The sequence below is a fragment of the Propithecus coquereli genome, unplaced genomic scaffold (assembly GCF_000956105.1).
Source record: "Propithecus coquereli isolate 6110/MARCELLA unplaced genomic scaffold, Pcoq_1.0 Scaffold358, whole genome shotgun sequence".
NCBI classification, from domain to species: Eukaryota; Metazoa; Chordata; class Mammalia; order Primates; family Indriidae; genus Propithecus; species Propithecus coquereli.
The window spans coordinates 1,762,063-1,782,084 of record NW_012149263.1 but is presented as its reverse complement, the minus strand read 5'-3'; the positions used below and the strand labels follow the sequence as shown (position 1 = coordinate 1,782,084).

The 20,022-nt window shown below is 38.9% G+C and overlaps 1 protein-coding gene across 1 annotated transcript; it reads left to right on the top strand.

The window, feature by feature from the left end:
• Positions 1-553: 553 nt before the first annotated feature.
• LOC105816237 (zinc finger protein 14 homolog) lies at positions 554-13,958 on the top strand. The gene is made up of 5 exons (XM_012651598.1): positions 554-590; positions 5,075-5,162; positions 7,884-8,010; positions 9,078-9,176; positions 12,077-13,958. The coding sequence occupies exons 2-5, from the start codon at positions 5,154-5,156 to the stop codon at positions 13,441-13,443; spliced, it is 1,602 nt and encodes a 533-aa protein (XP_012507052.1). The 5' UTR covers positions 554-590; positions 5,075-5,153; the 3' UTR covers positions 13,444-13,958.
• The last annotated feature ends 6,064 nt before the right edge of the window (positions 13,959-20,022 follow it).

Sequence of the window (20,022 nt, the reverse complement as noted above, 5' to 3'; positions counted from 1 at the left end):
TTTTTAAAGTCAGCAAGGATTAAGAATTTCTAATGACAATATCGACCAGACGTAATAGACATTTATAGAATACGTTCCCAACTAACTGCTGGAGAGAGAAAGAAAAAAGCAGACAGACAGGAAGGGAGGGAGGGATGAAGAAAGACAGCGAGAGCGAGAGAGAGCGGGAGCACCAGCGGCGTAGGTCCTGCTCCAGGTTCTTAGGGGTATTTTTACTGAGCATCTGATGTATAGCCGCACCCCACTTGTGTGTGTACACTGAGCACCTGCTGTGTGCTTAGTGTATTAGGTGCCTTCTGGTGCCAAGACCGCTTTCCAAACCCCGATAGGACCGCCTCGGCGACAAACACAAAACTGACCTCCAGAGGCCCGCCAAGTCCACCCCCACGCAGCCTCAAAACCCCGCGCCCGCCAGTCACCCTCACGCCGGGAGCGCGGCGCTCGCGACCTCGCAGCTCCAGCGCCGCGCTTGCGCACTCCGCGCAGCCCGTTGGGGCGGGGACCGGCCCCTCCCGTCCGCGGACTACATTTCCCACAGGCCTCCGCGCGGGGTTTCTTTCCGGCTTCCTCGCTGGTGTCGGCTCCGAGAGGTGAGTTGATCGCGTGCACTGAGGAAATGGGCGCGGGGGTGGCGCGGGGGCGGCGCGGACCTCTGTGTGAGTCGACTTACAGGGACTGTGGAGTTTGTGACGCTGACTGGGCATCGGGTGCCCTGCGGCGTCCTCTGCTCTCGGGCTTCAGAGCTGCACAGGTCCAGCGGCCCGGAATGGCTCCGAGTTAGACGTACGAACCCGAGCGAAGGGCCCCTAGACAAAAAGACGCAGCCCCGAGAACAGCTGCGAGTCTTAGAACCACAGCGCTCCCCGAGCTCCCTCCCGAGGAAGCTGAGGTGAACTCGGAGACAGATTGCAGCCCGGTCTTCGTGTACTCTGGCCTTTCTCTCTGATACCGGGAATGGTCAGCTTTATTCCAGGCTCCCCCTTCTTTTTCTCCGTTGGATTGTGTGTGTGGTGGATGGAAGGAGCCAGTGTGACAGCGGGGGTGTGTCCTGTGTCAGCCAGGCTGGGCTCCGTGAAAGGCCTGCTGTCTCAAGATTCCGTCCGCTTTCCCAATCCTGCTGATCTTCAGGAAGGGAAGGGAAAGGAGGAAACGATTGCTCTTGCATATGTAAAAGTTAACGTCGAGATGAGTTTATTTTCCTTTTTGTTCCATGAAATATAATTTTTATTTTTCTGGGCATGGGGACATTTGCTTTCCCTCGTCTGTGAAAGAGTGAAAATCAGTTTGGACTAAACAATGAAACAGCCGTGTCATTAATTAGTCAGGGAGGGAAGAGAACAGGTAAAGCCAGCTGCGAAATGAATAGAAAACGTTGTCTCTCCTCAGGTTATGCAGTAGTTGTAAGATGACATTAATGACACCCTCTTTGAGAGATTATGCTTTCTTACCGAGGATGCTCTAGATTTCGCTTTGCCATTTTCATTTCATTACATGTTATCATTTAGTATTGGAGATACCCAGTTTTTTAAGCCACCCTGGTGATAACACTCATGGTAACACCCAGTCTCCAGCTAATCCCTGCTTCTCCCAATCTCACCGCAGAAACAGCCATTCCGAATCCCTGCCACCCGTGGATCCTCCTCAGAATCCTTTAGCTCGAACTCAACCGTTTACAAAAGAGCTTTTCTCCTTCTGGTCCATCGCATTCCAGCCATTCCTGTGGCATTTCCTCCCTCTCTGCAAGTCCGTAGATAGGATTTTGTGGGACTATACAAGCTTGTTCCGGTTAGTCTTTAGCTGGCTGGGCTTTAATCTCTGTAATGTCCTGTCCCATGACCTGGTGCTTTGGCCTTCCTTTCCAGTGAATGATGGGGTGATGAGGGTAGACTCTGCACTCCCCAGCCCCCCAACCTCACTTTCCAGTGGATATTGACATGAGCATTTGGCAATTACTTAATTTCTCCTGTGAGCTACCTCTTTCTAATCATTTGGACAGTCTGCAAGTAAACCTCCTGAAGAGAGGCTAACTGCAGAGCCTCCAGTCAGGTTGCCATATCAGTCTGGAGGCCTGCTGTGACAGAGGGCGCCTCCCGCTGCTCTGGTGGCTGTATCTCCTGGGAAAGGGTGGAGCCTGGAATTCTCTCCGCTATTTCCCACATGTGGGCCCCTTCCCTCATTACCTCTGGTCCTGCTGAGCTGGTCGTCCCACTTCTGTCTCATTCACCTCCCTCCCACCTCTTATCCTGGATTCCCAGTGCTCTCACTCAGACGATTGGGCCAAATGTGGATATCTATTCACCTTTTTCAATCCTCTCCCTGAGAGTGGCATTGTACAGGCTGCTTCTAGTCCACCATTTTGCCCCCCTCTCTAGTGTTGTATTTCAATCTTCATACAAAAGATACGTGACTTACACATCACCATTACAGTATTATACAGTGTTCTGAATTTGACTGTGTACTTCCTTTTACCAGTTTTATACTTTCAGATGTTACTCATTAGTGTTCTTTCAGCTTGAAGAACTCCCTTAAGTATTTCTTATAAGACAGATCTGGTGATGATGAACTTCCTCAACTTTTCTTTATCTGGGAACGGGCTCCTTCATTTTTGAAAAACAGCTTTGCTGGGGAGAATATTCTTATTTGATGGTGCTTTTTCCTTCAGCACTTTGAGTGTATCATCCTGCTCTCTTCTGGCCTTTAAGGTTTTGGCTGAGAAGTCTGCTTCTATCTATATTGCTTCTTTTCTCTTGCTGCTTTCAGGACCCTCTCTTGATCTTTGATAGTTAACAGTTTTATTATAATATGTCTTAGGGTAGTCTTGTTTGGCTTGAATCGGACTAGTGCCCTTTGACCTTCCTATACCTGGGTATTTTTACTTTCTCCAGGTTTGGAAAGTTTTCTGCTACTATTTCTGTAATTAAGCTTTCTACCCATTTATCTTTCTCTTCTCCTTTTTTTAACTCCCATGCCTCAAATATTTGCTCTTTTGATGCTGTTCTATAAATCCCATAAGCTTTCTGCATTTCTTTTCATTCTCTTTTTTTCCTCTGACTGTATATTTTCAAATACCCCATGTTCAGTTCACAGGTTTTTTTCTTCTGCTTGAGCCATTCTGCTGCTGATGCTCTCTCTTGCATTTTTCATTTCCTTCATTGTATTTTTCAGCTCCAAGATTTGTTTGATTTTTTAAATTATTTTAATCTCTCTAATTTTTCATTCTGGTTAATTATTGTTTTCCTCATTTTGTTGAGTTGTTTCTCTGTATTTTATTGAAGTTCACTAAACTTCCATAAAACAGTTATTTGAATTCTTTGCCAGGTAGTTCAGCCATCGCCATTACTTTAGGGTTGGTCATTGGTGCTTTATTTTGTCCAATTGGTGATGTCATGTTTCCCTGATTGTTCTTGATCCTTGTGGCTGTGTGTCTGCATATTTGAAGAAGTAGGTATTTATTCCAGTCTTCACATTCTGGCTTTGTCTGGCAAAGCCCTGTCAACCCATCCAATGATTCTGGGAAGTATGCCTGGTTTGGTCCCTAATGCTGGGTCGGCTGTGGTTGGATGTAGCACTAGGGCACACCAGGAGCCTGGAGCCACCGTGGCTGTTGTGGCATTGGGGCATGCCTGCAGCCAGTGACCACTGAGGGCTGCTTGCTGTTGAGAACTGTTTGGAGCCAAGGGCTGCTGACATCAGCCTGGTAGTGGTGGCCTAGAGATGGAGCTCACCATGCAAGCCTGAATCCTGGGGCTGTGTGGTCCTGTCTAATGCTGAGGTGGGTCTAGAGGCTCAGTCTGTGAGTACTGGCCTGGAGTCTGGTGTCATGGGGGTCTTCCTGGTGCTGGGTTTTACTGTGGTGGGCCTGATGTTGGGGAACAAGACAAATTTCTATGCTTGCTTCCCTGTCTTTTCCTCAAGTGGACAATATCTCTCAGCACTGTGCCCCCTGGAGTAGTGGGAAGGGTGACATGGCTAATGTCAAGCTGTCCCTTCTACCCTCTTCAATGTGTCTTTTCTTATTGTTGTGCTACAGCCAGGTACTGTGATCTCTCACCTGGTCGCCTTAGCTCTTATGAAGGTATTTTTGTTTGTGGATAGTTGTTCAAACTAATGTTTCTGTAGGGGGACAATTGCTGGAGAGACCTATTCCACTATCTTCTGAGATAGTATTTTTTGAAAGGTCGCTAGTTATTTCTATTTTTTAGTGAATTGCCCATGCTCAGCGTTCTCTCAGTGAAGTAGAAATCCTATTCTCAGAGACAAAAAACAAAGTTGAAAGAGAACTGGCCTGTTAGAGAAATGTGGATTCCAAACCAACGTTTGCCACTTAACTGATTTAACCCCTGAGCATCAGTTTCCTGAGCTATTAAAAGGAGAGAAGAACTACAGTGCAAAACAGTACAAAGGATCAATTGACAATGTGTATATAGCACCCATCACACAAAGGTTCTCATTGAATGTTGTTGACTAACTGCAGAGATCATGAATCTTTTCCTCCCCAGCTTGGATGCTGAAAGAGAAGGGGTGGTGAAAGATGTCATGGTATGAGAGGTCCTGATTGGAAAACTGGAGTGGCGAGTTTTCTTGGCTAGGGAAAGGCCCGTGCAGCCTTACAATGGCAGGAGCTGCCAGGCTCTGTGTGGTCTTTTAGTCTTTGTATTTAGGAAGTTCAGGCAGGATCATGAGGGCTCAAAAGAGGCTCTGCTTGGATGGTGTGTTCCCATCTCAGCCCTGAAAAGTTGTACTGGAGTGAGGAGGAACTGCTCAAGACAAGTCTGAGTAATTGACTGTCAGGACCAGATCCTCATTGCCAGGTAGGGGCCTAGTCAGAAATCCTTCTGCAGAAGTATCTGCGCTTCTACACCAGGTTCGTCATTGCTCAGCTGGGTTTCTTCAGGGCTTGTATTTCTTCAACTCCCTATACTCTCCTCCAGTTTATGTGGGTATGGGATAGGTGTGGGTATAGTGGTGAGGAGTAGTTTGGAAGCAGGAATGGAAGAGAAATGTTCATAATAACATAAGTAATTTTGAGATTCTGCAGCACATCTGATTTCATGGTGTCTTTTTCTTCTTTCAGCTTTGGCTTGTCTGGATTCTGTAGTTCTCCAACAGAGAAGTCTTGAAAAATACTGAGCAGTTCTTACAGTTCTAAAACCATGGCCCATGTAAGTTCATGTTTCTCTCTCCTTTTTGAAATACTGTCAATTTCATGTATGCATATCCATTTCCTTACTCTGAAACTTCCTGTTTAGCAGAACTCCATTGAGGAATCTGCTTTAGTTCCTCTCATTCTTGTGAGGATTGGGGACAGGTAGCCCAAAGTTTTGTGTGCCTTTCTCTTCTTCCACTAATTTTAGGCATCTCCTACCTACAAAATCTGTCAAGAGCCAGGAGAGAGCAAAAGTGAAATGCCTTGAGAAAACTGCAGGCATTTTCTGCATAATGTCCCCCCATTAACATTTTCCAATGGATTTTAATTTTAATACTTAACCTTTAGAAAAAGCATATTTCTCTCCATACAATGATTTTTTATCTAATTTGTTGTAGGAAAGATTTATGTTCCCAGTATACAATATGACATTTTAAAAAAGTTTTTGAATTATTCTATTTAGGTATAACATGTACAGAAAAGTATACAAACCATAAATATACAGCTGAATGAATTTTCATAAATTGAATACATCTGTGCTACCAGGTCAAGAAAGGAAATAGTAGGAGAACCTCAGATGCCCCCCTTTCAGACAGTCCCCACCCAGCCTGCTCAACTGTAACCATTATCCTGACTTCAAACACCATAAATTAATTTTGCTTATTTTTAGAACTTTATTTAAGTGAAAGCATGTACTTCAATACAATTTTTTTTAACACAAATAACATCCAGAAAGAGTCTTGTTAAACTCCAGATACAATTGCTAGGCTGTTGGAACCATCTGTACATGTTTTGAAATGTATGTAAGTATCGTTAAAGGGGATTTGTGTATCTGGTGCTGCTGGTGATAAAGGAATCAACAGAGCGTCATGCTGAGTGTGAGCCATTCCTGCCATTGCGTTCTTGTTGGGAATGCTCTTCTGTAGTGTACTTCGTATGTAGCCCATGTTTTTATCTAACGTAAAATGAGTTCCTAAAAGGTTGGAAAAATATTAAAGAAAATTGTGGACAAAGAAACTAAGCAAGTGAGAAAAATAAATTTAATAAGAGACAATGAAAATACTGAAGCCAAAGAAAGATGCTTTGTGTGCACTGACCCATTGTGTGCTGTATAGTTCTATACTGGAGAAAAATGTTGTGAAGCCAGTTGAAGGGATGGAATTGATATATAATGCATTATAATTCTCTGATTTAAAATGATGGGAAAATAGGTACAGATTAATAATGTGGTGTTAGAATGTTTTATTTATTTAGAGACAGAGTCTTGCTCTGTCACTCAGGTTGGAGAGCAGTAGTGACATGATCAGAGCTCACCGCAGCCTCCAACTCCTGGGCTCGGGCAATCCTCCTGCCTCAGCCTCCCAAGTAGCTGGGACTAGAATGTCTTATTTTCCAGAGTGGATTACTTATGTTAAATGGGAGCTCCCTCTTTTGAGCTTTCCTTGAAGATCCATGGTTTGATAAAAGAGAGAATTTGGTCCTATTTGACTACTTACAGAGAAAACTCTAAACTTCATAGATGTGAGTTTTTCAAGTATATAAGATGGGATATAGTGTTGACTGATCTCAATTTCTGTATGTGTTGAGATCTTATGTAAGGCTTTTAGGATTGGGTGGATGAGGTGGGGATATAATTGGGGCCTTATATTTGCAAGGTGTAAAATTTCATGTGCTGCCTTCACATCCCGTCAAGGGCCTAAAGGCCTAGCCATGAATTCCCCTGATCTCACCAAATATACCCCTCATTGAGCAAGAAAGCTTCCTACCAGGCTAGCTCTCCTATCATCTGGACCAGTTAACACCCTACCTGGTCCTCAACCTAATGCGTTTCACCTCCCTGCCAGCCCATGGAATGATTCAAACAAGCCAATCACATCCTACTATGGGAACTAGGGAATAACTCACCCACTTATTACTATAAAGCCAGCTTCCCACAGCCCCTGCTTGTTCACTCTGTTCCTGAGTGCAACCCCTTTGTGGCCCTGCGTGACGTATGATGTCCTCCCTCAGGCTGTGAGTATATGTGACTAGTAAATTGCTGTTAATCTCGTCTGTACAGTGTTAGCTATTTGGCTATCTCATGCTTTTTAGGGTATCACTAGGGTGAATAGGAGGTGATCAGAACAAGACTGCAAATAGAGACATCAAGAATGATTTCTCATTATTTCTTCCTTGAGAGAATAATGCCAGGAACAAAGTCCATTGTGTATTTTATAGAATACTGGTCTAGGGCGGGATTTTTCAACTTTGGAACTATGGACGTTTTGAGCCAGAGAGTCCTTTATTGTGGGGGACTGTCCTGTGCATTGTAGGATATCTAACAGTGTCGGTGGCCTCTACCCATTAGATGCCTGTAACACTCACACCCCTTCGCCACAGCTGTGACAACCAAAATTAGATTTTTTTAATCTTATTTATTTCTGGATACATCTGGGTAAAAATTTAATCATATATGTAGCCTCAGGGCTATTGAAGAATATATAGGCACTGTGCTTCAGAGATACTAATTTTCTTCTTTTTTCTTTCCTTTTACTTATTTTTCTTGCCATTCCTTATAGACATCTTGCAAGAGATACTAATTTTCTTACTGTCCCCTACCATGTCACAAGTTTTCAGCCCTGCGCTATTTGCATGCTATATGGGCCCCTCTCAGCAATGCATTCCTCAATGTCCTTGCTTTCCATTTTAAAAATGTTTACTTTCTTTTCACAAGTAATACCTGAGTGTATTTTTTCAGAGTTCCGTGACATTCAGGGATGTGGCCATAGACTTCTCACAGGAAGAATGGGAATTCCTGGACCCTGCTCAGAGGGACTTATATCGTGATGTAATGTGGGAGAACTATAGCAACTTCATCTCGCTAGGTAAGGTTATTTATTCCAAATGATATTGGCTTTCTCCACTGTCTATTTTAGAACTGTATTTAGAGAAACTAGATAAATTTTTACTCTCTGTTGCCAAAGGAATGAGTTAAGCTTTGTTAGGGTGGAAATAGGCCCCTCCATCTAACACCTAATCATTCCCAGCCTGCTGTGTCCTTCAGACTTTCTTTGGACTCTGTAATTCCTCGTTTCCTTAATATACAAGGGGCTGGATTTGAATATGGCAAAAGCATTATCCAGGAAACCAAATTCACATTGTATTTGAGCTCAGAATTGATATAAATGCTACATACTCCTTTATAATCCACCTGGGGTTCTGAGTTTCTCTAAAAATCAGAGGAGCCTGTAGAACATATACAGTGTGGGATGGATCCATAAAATTTATTTAAAACTCAAGTAAACACATTCTGCTTCCTATAATAGACATATTCACTTCTATATGCTTTGTGATTGAAAGTTAAAATCTAAGAACTTTGCATTTAACATTGAATGAATATCCTAGAAAGGATCTGAGAAAGCCTCTTAGCCTCTTGGCAAAATGATAACAATAAAAATTAATAGGCAATACACACGTATTTTGTGTATGTAAACATATCACTGTATGTATTTGTGCGTAAATGCTATTCTGAGCACTGTTCATTATTAATCCTCACAACAGCTGTATGAGAAAGATACTATTATTATCCTAATTTCAGATGAGAAGACTTACACACAAGAGGTTAATAATTTGCTGAGATAACAGCAAAAGAGGCAGATTTGAAGCTAGGCAGCCTTATAACAGGGCCAGTCTGTGTTCTCAACCACTACATAATACTGCCTCTCAACAGAGCCTATGTGTGGTTAAATTATATTAAAGCCTGTTCTTAACCATCTGGTGTTTATTCTTTGTGGTCCAAAGGTTACCATAATATGAGTGTCCTTCAACTCCTTTGTGATCTTAGGCTTCATAAAGTACTATTTCGATCTGTAGTTAATTATAAATGTTAACCAAATCTGAATCTAAGGACTTTTGGGTTTATAATTTCATGTCACATTTTTCTTTTAAGCAGGACCTTCCATTTCTAAACCAGATGTGATTACCTTATTGGATGAAGAAGGGAAGGAACCTGGGATGCTTGTGAGGGAAGGGACAAGAAGATATTGCCCCGGTGGTGAGTGAGAGCTGAGAGGCATCAAGCAATCCTTACTGCAGGTCTTAGCTAAACTGGTTAGGGTGGAGGCACACCCTTGAGATGTTGGGAATCTTTCTTCAAAAGTCATGTACTGTGGAAGAAAAGCTTGAGACCTGAAGCAAATTAAGATCTTTTAAGCCTGGAATAGCAAAGGAACTTTATATTGACCTTGATTACAATGCAATTTCTTGTCTCTCATATTTCTCTCCCACTTAAGAGAGAGGAGCTGTTTTCAGTAGAAGAAAATGATAATAAATATAAGAGCAGAAGTCAACAAAATAGAAAAAGAAAAGTAGAGAAAATTAATGAAGCCAAAAATTGGTTTCTTGAAAAGATCAACAAAGATGGCAAACACCTAGCTTGATCAAGATAAAAAGAGAGAAAACATAAATTACTAATATCGGGAATGAAAGAGGGGTTTTTACTTCACATCATATAGCCATTAAAAGAATAATAAGAGAATGCCATGAGTAACTTTATGCCAGTAAATTTGACAATTTAAATGAAATTGAAAAATTCCTTGAAAAATACAATTTACCAGAACTGACAGAAGATTAAAAAAAGAAGAACTTTGTGTCTATTAATGTAATTGAATTAATTATCATAAATCTTCCACAAAGAATATGTCAGACCCAAATGGTTTCACTGCTGAATTTCATTAAATATCTAAGGAAGAAATAGCAGCAGTATTACAAAAATTCCTTCAGAAAAGGAAGGAACACCTGCCAACTCATTTTATGAGGCCAACGTAACTCTCATACCATAACCTGACACAGAAATTACCAAAAGAAAAATTATAAGCCCATATCTTTCACATATATAGGTGTAAAATTTTAAACAAAATATTAACAAATAAAATCTGGTGATACATAAATTGATGATCAAGTAGGGTGATCAATGCAAGCTTGGATTAACACTCAAAAAGTAGTATAATTCACCACATTAACAGAAAATATGACAGAGACCATATGATCATTGTCTTTGTTCATTTTCTATTGCTTATAACAGAATACCTGGAATTTATAAGGAATTTATAAAGAAATGGAATTTATTTCTTACACTTACGGAGGCTGAGAGGTTAAGGGGCCACATCTGGTGAGAGCCTTCTTGCTGGTAGGGACTCTGCTGAGTCCTAAGGCAGCACAGGGCAGCACAAGAACAGAAAACAGACTAAGACAAGCATGAAGTGCATAGACTTAAATAAAGTCGACAGTGATTTTTGATTTTAGACTTGAGAATGAAAGAAACCAACCATTCAATGTCAGAGGATTCCTCAAAGAAGAAACAACCTGTAAAAAGTCCTGTTTAATGGGAACAGTTGTAGGGCATTTTGTGAGCTGAAAGAGGCCAGTATGCCATGAACAGAGAGAATAAATGGATAAGAGACTTGTTGATAAGTTGAAGCCTTATTATTCATGCTCAGGTATTTATATTTTATTCTGATGGTAAAGAGATATTATTGACACCATTTAAGAGACTCAAACTTTTATCAGCATCAGAATTATTTCTTAGAGCAGCAGTCCCCAACCTTTTTGGCACCAGGGACCAGTTTCATGGAAGACAATTTTTCAATGGACAGGAATTGGGGGTCGGAGAGAGGTGGAGCTCAGGTGGTGATGCAAGTGATGGGAGCTGCTGTAAATACAGATGAAGCTTCACTCGCTCTCCCGCCGCTCACCCTTGATTGCTTCTTTGTTGCTAGTCTCATATCTAAATTTAAAGCACAATCAGTGGTCCCCAACCTTTTTGGCACCAGGGACTGGTTTCATAGAAGACAGTTTTTCCATGGATGGGGGTTGAGAGGGAGGTGGAGCTCTGTAGCTTGTTCCTAACAGACCATGGACTGGTACTGGTCTGAGGCCCAGGGGTTGGAGATTGCAGTCTTAGAGAATACAAATAAGAACAAAACAAAAACATACCCAGGACTTAGTCCTATAGATTGTTTTAGTCATTTAAAAATACCTCTGTATAGTTTAAACAAATCTCCAGGTGATTCTTATTCACACTTAAATAAGTGCTTCACTGATTTGACTCTAGGACTTCACTTTTCACCAACCTCACCTCCACTCTTGGACTCTATTATTCCTTGTGTTTCCCTTGCCTTTTTTCAAACTGCGTGAAAGTACAATCTGTTTCATGACACAAATTAGCTTAATAATGATAGGGAATAATAGAAGTATAATATGGAAGATGGTTAGTTCGTAGGTAATTTTTCTAGTCCAGTGGAACCAGCTTAGTAGAGGTACATTTATAACATTCAGCAGATAAGGCAAAAGCCTTCAACTTGATGCTTTATTGTCAGGAGCTCTTTTATCTCTATTTTAAGAAAATTAATAATAAGTGCCTGCACCCAGGGCTCCCTGAGAGGCATAGACCATCCACCTTGAGTGGTACCCTAGCTAAAGGCAGGCCGCACTTTACCCTATTCCCACTTTATTGGTGTCCTCACTGGCTCACGGCTTTATTTTCATGTGCAATGTCTCAGGACCTGAAACCCAGCATTTCCCCTTTGTTTTTGTGCATTTTAATTTCCATGAAGTAGCCTTCAGCCATGCTGAGCTGCCTTCTAGGTTATCCCTTGAGATATCAACTATTAGATTTGTTAGTGTTATGCTGATATAGTTGCATAGAGTTGAGTGGTCTGCTCCAGTCCTATTTTCTTATAAATCCAATTATTTTTGGGGTGTATTTTGTAGAAGATAAGGTTCTTTAGGTACATTTGTGTGGTATTGTAGCAGAAATGCCTTTGTTTGAGAGATATTTAATCCATTCACTTGTAATAGGCATTATTTTAGGTGTCTTTTATTTCTCTATAGAAGTTTTCTTGCTTCTGGAACAGGAAAACAGCAAGTGTTTGCTTTCTTGTTTTCTTTCAGATTTGGAATCCAGATATAGGACCAATACTTTATCTCCAGAAAAGGACATTTATGAAATATGTTCATTCCAGTGGGATATAATGGAAAGAATTAAAAGCTATAGCCTTGAGGGCTCCATTTTTAGAAATGATTGGGAATGCAAAAGCAAGATTGAGGGGCAAAAGGAACCACAAGAGGGATATTTTGGGGAAGTGAAAATTACCTCTGAAAAAATGACCACTTACAAAAAGCACAATTTTCTTACTGAGTATCAAATAGTTCATAATGGAGAAAAGTTATATGAATGTAAGGAATGTAGGAAAACCTTCATTCGTCGCTCAACACTTAGTCAACACCTGAGAATTCATACTGGTGAGAAGCCTTATAAATGTAAGGAATGTGGGCAGGCCTTTAGACAGCGTGCACACCTTATCCGACATCACAAACTTCATACTGGTGAGAAACCCTATGAATGTAAGGAATGTGGGAAGGCCTTTACAGTGCTCCAAGAACTTACGCAACATCAGAGACTTCATACTGGTGAAAAGCCCTATGAATGTAAGGAATGTGGAAAGGCCTTTAGAGTACATCAGCAACTGGCTCGACATCAGAGAATTCACACTGGTGAAAAACCCTATGAATGTAAGGAATGTGGAAAGACCTTCAGACAGTGTACACACCTTACTCGACATCAGAGACTTCATACATCTGAGAAGCTCTATGAATGTAAGGAATGTGGGAAAGCCTTTGTATGTGCTCCAGACCTTAGAGTACATCAGAAAATTCATTTTGGTGAGAAACCTTATGAATGTAAGGAATGCGGAAAGGCTTTTAGAATATGCCAACAACTTACTGTCCATCAGAGTATTCATACTGGTGAGAAACCGTATGAATGTAAGGAATGTGGGAAGACTTTTAGATTAAGGCAACAACTTGTTCGCCATCAAAGAATTCATACTCGTGAGAAACCCTATGAATGTATGGAATGTTGGAAGACCTTCAGTAGTTACTCACAACTTATTTCACATCAGAGCATTCATATTGGTGAGAGACCTTATGAATGTGAAGAATGTGGAAAGGCTTTTAGGCTGCTCTCACAACTTACTCAACATCAGAGTATTCACACTGGTGAGAAACCTTATGAATGTAAGGAATGTAGAAAACCTTTTAGACTGCTCTCACAACTTACTCAGCATCAGAGTATTCATACTGGTGAGAAACCTTATGAATGTAAGGAATGTGGTAAGGCTTTTAGACTTTACTCATTTCTTACTCAACACCAGAGAATTCATACTGGTGAGAAACCTTACAAATGTAAGGAATGTAAGAAGGCCTTTAGACAACATTCACACCTTACTCAACATCAGAAGATTCATAATGGAATTTAATACAAGAAAGCCTTCAAATGTATATTATGTTACAGAACATCCAAAAATTCATTTTTTGAGAAAATTTGTTTTGTGCTCAAAACTAAGCATAAGAAATTTTATATTAGAGAAAGAATACATTGCTTTAAAAGCCTTCTGTCACCATTTAAACACTATTTTCATCAAATTCCTATGAAAGAATAATGTAATGAATGTAGTAAAATCTTTAGCCTTATCCATCATTATCTCCATTTCACCACTTTATTACCAGTATGATCTTATTAGATAAGATACTTAAACTTTTGTGCCTCATTTTGCTCACTTGTAAAATGGTAATAATAGTACTTAATGTATTAGTTATTTATTGCTGTGTAATAAATCACCACAAACTTAGTAGCTTAAAATAATACACACTTAATATCTTATAATTTCTATGGATCAGGAGTCCAAGCATGACTTAGTTGGGTCTTCTGCTTCAGGGTCTGTCACAAGGTCTCTTACAAAGTTTTAGCTAGGGCTGGGGTCTCATCTGAAGGGTTGAATGGGGACGGATCCACATCCAAGCTAATACGGTTGTTGTTCAAATTCATTTCCTTGAGGCCTGTTTTATTGAGATTCTCAGTTTCTAGCTGGCTGTTGTCTGAAGGCTGACTACAGTTCCTTGCTGCAATCATCTCATCAGCTTGGCTGTTTGCTTCATCAAGGCATACAAGCCAAGAATGTGATTGAATCTGCTAACAAGATGGAAGTTACAATATTTTGTGATCTAATCATGGAAGTAACATCCCATCACCTTTGCTGTCCTCTCCTGGTTAGAAGTAAGTTACTAAGCCAGCCCACACTTAAGGGGATTACACTAGAGTGTGAATACCAGGAGACAGGATCATTGGGGGGCCAGTTTAGAGTCAGCCTGCCACACTGTAATAGGATTGTTAGTAAGTAGTTAGTAATTAGAATAACAACAGTCCCATAGCATGTATTCTGTAAATATTATCTGTAATTGCTATTATCATCATTAGTGTTAGTGAATTCATATGAAAGGAATATCCTATAGAAGTAATAAATATATTAATATAAATGTCTCCTATCACCTCTCAGAACTTATTAAACATTAGATAATTTATTCTAGGTAACATCTAGGTTGTAGTGAATGTAAAAAGTTCTTCATCACTTGAGCTGCATCAGAAATCCATACTGAAAAGAAACCCTGTGAATTTCATGAATGTGATGTTGTTAAGAGTACAATTATTGAAGAATCAAGAGGGAAATATGAAATGATTTTCCCATAATTCCAAAAAGCAAAAGGCTTACAATCTTTATTGTCTGACCACAGTTCAAGATTAACTAGAAACTATAAAAAGGATGGCATAAAATAAGCTAACCACTCAGGAGTTTAATATTGTTTGTACTCATTTGTGTGTACGTGTAAAACTCCTGTGTGAAAGAAAACATAATTCTATTACAGTCAATTTACTTTTTGATGCTCAAATTGCCCTATTTTCAATGAGTAGGAGTTGTTTTAAGTTGGGGTTTTTTTTTAACATGATCCCACCAATAGTTTGATAGATTATTTGATTATGCCTGCACAATTTGGACAACTATGGAAGATGCTAGGGCACCAACTCGTCATTCTTAAAATCAATAAGTAAGAGGAAAAATGAGCATTTATTTTCCTTTTCCCATATGAACCAAATTTAAAGGTCACCAAAAGTTCATCAAATTCAATTTTTTTAATTTAAGAGGTCCAATAAATACAGAAAGAATAAAATTTGAAAAATCACCATTTTCTGGACCCTAATGGAATAATAGGTCCAGAAAACAATCTTCAAACTAGTAGGTATAAGATTTTCATAGTGAGAATTTTGTGGTGGATTTATCAAGTGGCCCTCCTCTGAATGCTTTGATCAGTTTTCGCCTCAATAGAAATGGGACTGTTACACACTGCATCTCCTGACATCGTGCAATAGGAAGTACACGCCACTATCTATGAAGCCTTATTAATAGCTGGAATAATGAATGAAGGAATCAGAGGAAGATGAAAAAGTACAGTCATCCCTTGGTATCTGCTGGGGGTTGGTTCCAAGACACCCCTCCCCAATTGATAGCAAAATCTGTTGATGCTCAAGTATCTTATATAAAATGGCACAGTATGTATTTATGTATACTTACATCCTCCAGTATACTTTAAATCTTCTCGTTTACTTATACCTAATGCATTGTAAATGTTATGTAAATAGTTGTACTGTATTTTTTTTTTGAGTATTTTCAATTTGCAGTTGGTTGAACCACAAGGAAGAGACCAACAGATGCAGAGTGTGTAAAATTCTACAGAACAAATGACCTGTTTTCTTCACTTCTAATGAGTGACATGAAAAAGAAAAGAGGAAGGACAACAGATTATCAGATTAAAAGAGACTTAAGAGATGTATCAGCTAAACTTAGTATTAGGCATTATTTGGACCTGGTTTGAACACAACATAAGACATTTTGGAGACAGTGTGGGAAATGTGGACAGGGACTGAACAGTAAGTGATATTTAGAAGTATTAATTGTTAGGGATAATGTTAATGTGTTTATAAAAAAATAAAAAATCTTACCTGTTAGGCATACATGCTTACATATGAAATAATAAGATGTGTCAGATTTGCATTAAAATATTCCAGCAAAAGAAAAATAATTGGCAAAAAGGGCTGGAAACTAGATTGGTAAAATGTTGATAATTATTGAAGTGGAGTGGTTCATGGGAGTTCGCTGTTCTAATATTCCTACTTTTGTATGTGCTTGAAATTTCAGTAATAAAATGTTTAAAATCAAAACCAAAATTATAGACTACTTAGAAATGGATGCCTGCATATTTAACCTTGTCAGATGTCACCAAAGTTCTATTCAGTGAGAAATTAATACCCTTTAATGTACTAAGGAAATTTCAATTGTGGATCCAGTCTTCATCTTCTTCACTTATGCACAGTGCCAACACAGGGTCTGTTGCATAGATGAATGTGTTGAAGGAATGAATAAGCATTTATGTCAAGAAACCAGGAACAGTACAAAATAAAACAAAGACAAGTAAAGAGAAGCCACGTACAGTAAAAAGTAAAAATTAAAAGAATAGACAATAGGAGACTTGATCCAATATTAATAATGACTAGATTTTGGCAGATCTACTTATGGAAAAGAAAATGAAAGATAATACATTTAGAGCATTAACAATGATAAGATACAACTGTAGATTATCAAGGAGATTTTTTAAAAAATTATAAGGTAATAACTATACACACACATGCACCAACATATATTCATTCCAGTACATGTAGAAATATGGAGGGATTATGTTATTATATTTTTTCTATAAGAATGTTACTGTAATTGACTCAATGCGTAGAACCCAAATAGATTAACAAATATACACATGTGTGTGCATGTGTATAAAGTCCCTATTAAAGAAAAAAAATCTGATACACAGGTGAAAGCTTTAAGGAATAGATAATCCTTAACAAGGTTTTACCAATTAATTCTGCACAGCTAAAATAATCCTAATAACAAACTAGATGAAATAGCTTCTAAAAAGCAAAATCCAGACCAGCTTCATTTATGAAGATTCTGTTCTTCATGATTCTAAATGAGGTACATTTAGAATTTATTAGAGCCTGTAGTCCCAGCTACTGAGGAGACTGAGACAGGAGCATCACTTGAGCCCAGGAATTCGAGACCAGCCTGGGCAACATAGTGAGACCCTGTATCAAACCCAGGAATTTATTACAAAATCTGTCTTCACTAATAGTTCAATGTGTCGTTCCCCAAATACCAAATATCTCCAGAAGACCTGTGTTTAACATAGCATAAGTCCTAACCCCAACATTCTCCAGAATTTTGTTTCAGGAAATGCTAGTTCTTGATAGTATTTGAAAAACAAATTTCTTGGAAAAATATACAAATGAAGTAAGGCATAAAATACCTACTTTTGAGGAATTCCAAGTACACATTATCACCTTGTCAAAGATGTAAAGACATCTTTATTTACTGAGTGTATTTCAAACTTACTTCATTGTGGAATTTTCACTCCCAATATCTGTTAACACCTTTGAAATTTGAATCACTTTGGTAGATGCTACCATAATCCATTGTATCTTCAAGAATGTCATTTTAGATATGGTGAGTGATTGGGAGGGGGTGAGTCAGGGCACTTTTTTTTGCAGCTCACATCATGCTCTGAAAGCAGCTGCCTGCTTGAATGGAGGGCTAGTGCTTTTCTATAGAATGGAAAAGATTCCAGCCTGGTCCTTGGTATATATTTATAAAACATGCTTAAATATTCTATTAAACAGTGATTAAGGAAGTAAATGAGTTCTCATGATAACAAAGATGCTACATTGAGTACCATTTTGTGTATTTTCTGATTTCTTTAAAGAGTCAAGAATCTCTCTAAGGTATTATCTAGAACCTTCACTATAGGCTTTTATACTTTCAGCTTCACTACATATTGCCAGGTTGTTGCTCTATCATTGTACCAATTTTGAATCCCTTAAATCATTGAATGCATGTCCATGTTTCCCCACTTCTGCTATGAGTTTCAGTATTTATTACCCCGATTACAAGCGAGTCAAGCATCTTTTCATATTGTTTATTGGCCAATCATGTTTTCTTTACTGTACTTTTATTCATGCATGTGCTCTGTTTCTTTTGGGTTATCTCATTCTTTGATTTTCAGGATTCTTAAGGTATTTCAGGTATTGATCATTCCAGGTATGTAACATTTATAATAAATGTTGGACTTATTTTCTCTTAAGGTGGCTTGTTAGGATTATTGTTTTACTAACATTTTAAATTTAGATAGTCTTCATTTTCAACCTTATTAAATATTCCTTTTTCTAATTTTTAGTCTTTTATGCTTTCTGCCATGTAGTTATAGATCTGCAAATAGAAATGTTACCTCAATATTTATTTTATTTACATTTCTTATTATAGTAGCTGGAATCTTCAAAATATAGTTGAGTATTAGTGAGGATAGCAAATATATCCCTCATTTTCCTAATTTAATGGAAATTGCATATCATTTAAACACTTATATAATGTTTCTTCTTAATTTAGAGCAAATAGTCCTTGTTATACATAAGTATATTTATTCAGTCCCTATTTTACTTAATGCCTGCTAGGTTTTATCAGAAACTATTTTTACATATATTGGTGTGAACATGTATTTCTCCTTTAATTTTCTGATATGATGAATTACACAGATTTCTTGACTTTAAATCATTCCTAGAAGATAGGCTACTCATCCATGGTATATATTATTTTTAATTTAAAACACTGCTGAATTCCTTTTGCTAACATTTTATTTAGAATTTTGTACCTTTAGTGATAAATGATATTGCACTGTAGATTTCTATTTTATTATAAAGTTTTATATTAAGATAATGCTAGTTTTATAAAATTAACTAGGGAACTTCTATGTTTTATAATTATGGATAGTTTAGCAGATTTTACACAACAGGTTATATAGAACTTAAAACTTCATGAAGAGACAAAAATGTGAATTCATAATCATAGTTCCAAACATTTTAAGGTTTTAACTCTTCTGACTTTCTAACTGTATCTCTTTAGTCTTTTGAATTGCTACTGCAAATGCAATGAGTTAGGCAAACTTCAGTCAGAGGGCACAGTGCCCACAGATTGCTCTTACTTCAGATAGCTGCAACTTCAGGGCACCACCCTCACTTTAGGTTAGCTGACTACAAATTTGGAGGGTTTCCACAACCACTCTCGGGTTCAATAATTAACTAGAACTCACAGAACTCAGGTATACTCATGATTAGTTTTAGAACCAGGTAAAAAGATGCATAAGGCAAAAAGTATGGGAAGGCTCTAAATGTGGGGCTTTTGGTCACCCTCCGTCTGTGGAATCATGGATGGCCTTACCTCTTCCTGGCCATGATGTATGACAATATGCCTGAGCCTTTAGTCCCCACAGTTTTTACTGGGGCTCAATCACATCCTTCCCATGTCGCTGATCATTAGTCTCTAGCTCCTGGAAGTTCAAGCTCATACCTGTGGTATTCAGTTTCTCCAGAGTTAGAAACTGATATGGCATGTCCCAAAGCCCTCATCATAAATCACATTGTTAGACTCAGGTGGCCAAAGCCCCCAGGTAAATAAAGACATTTCTCTCAGGAAGGACATTCTAGGGGTCTAGAGATCCCCTACAAGTCTAAAAACGTGCTGTTGCTTATAACTAAAATCCTATATAGTCCATGCTCCAATATTTTGTTTAGAGGATATTTAGTTTGATGTTATCACATTGAGCTGCCACCAAGAATTAGTATAATGTAGGCTAGGATAAAGTATAGCTGCAAGTCAGAGCGAATTTTATGTTTTACTATATTACATTTCACAAATACACAAGAAAAAAATAATGTCAGGCGAGGCGGTGGTGGCTCATGCCTATAATCCTAGCACCCTGGGAGGCCAAGGTAGGAGGATTACTTGAGCTCAGGAGTTTGAGACCAGCCTGAGCAAGAGCAAGACCCCATCTCTACTAAAAACAGAAAAATTAGCTGGGCATTGTGGCACACCTCTAGTCCCAGTTACTGGGGAGGCTGAGGC

What these genes read in the sequence shown, in the direction of transcription:
- LOC105816237 (XM_012651598.1), top strand. An exon ending in TAGCAACTTCATCTCGCTAG is followed by an intron (nt 8,011 to 9,077) that starts GTAAGGTTATTT and finishes TCTTTTAAGCAG; the next exon opens with GACCTTCCATTTCTAAACCA. An exon ending in GACAAGAAGATATTGCCCCG is followed by an intron (nt 9,177 to 12,076) that starts GTGGTGAGTGAG and finishes GTTTTCTTTCAG; the next exon opens with ATTTGGAATCCAGATATAGG.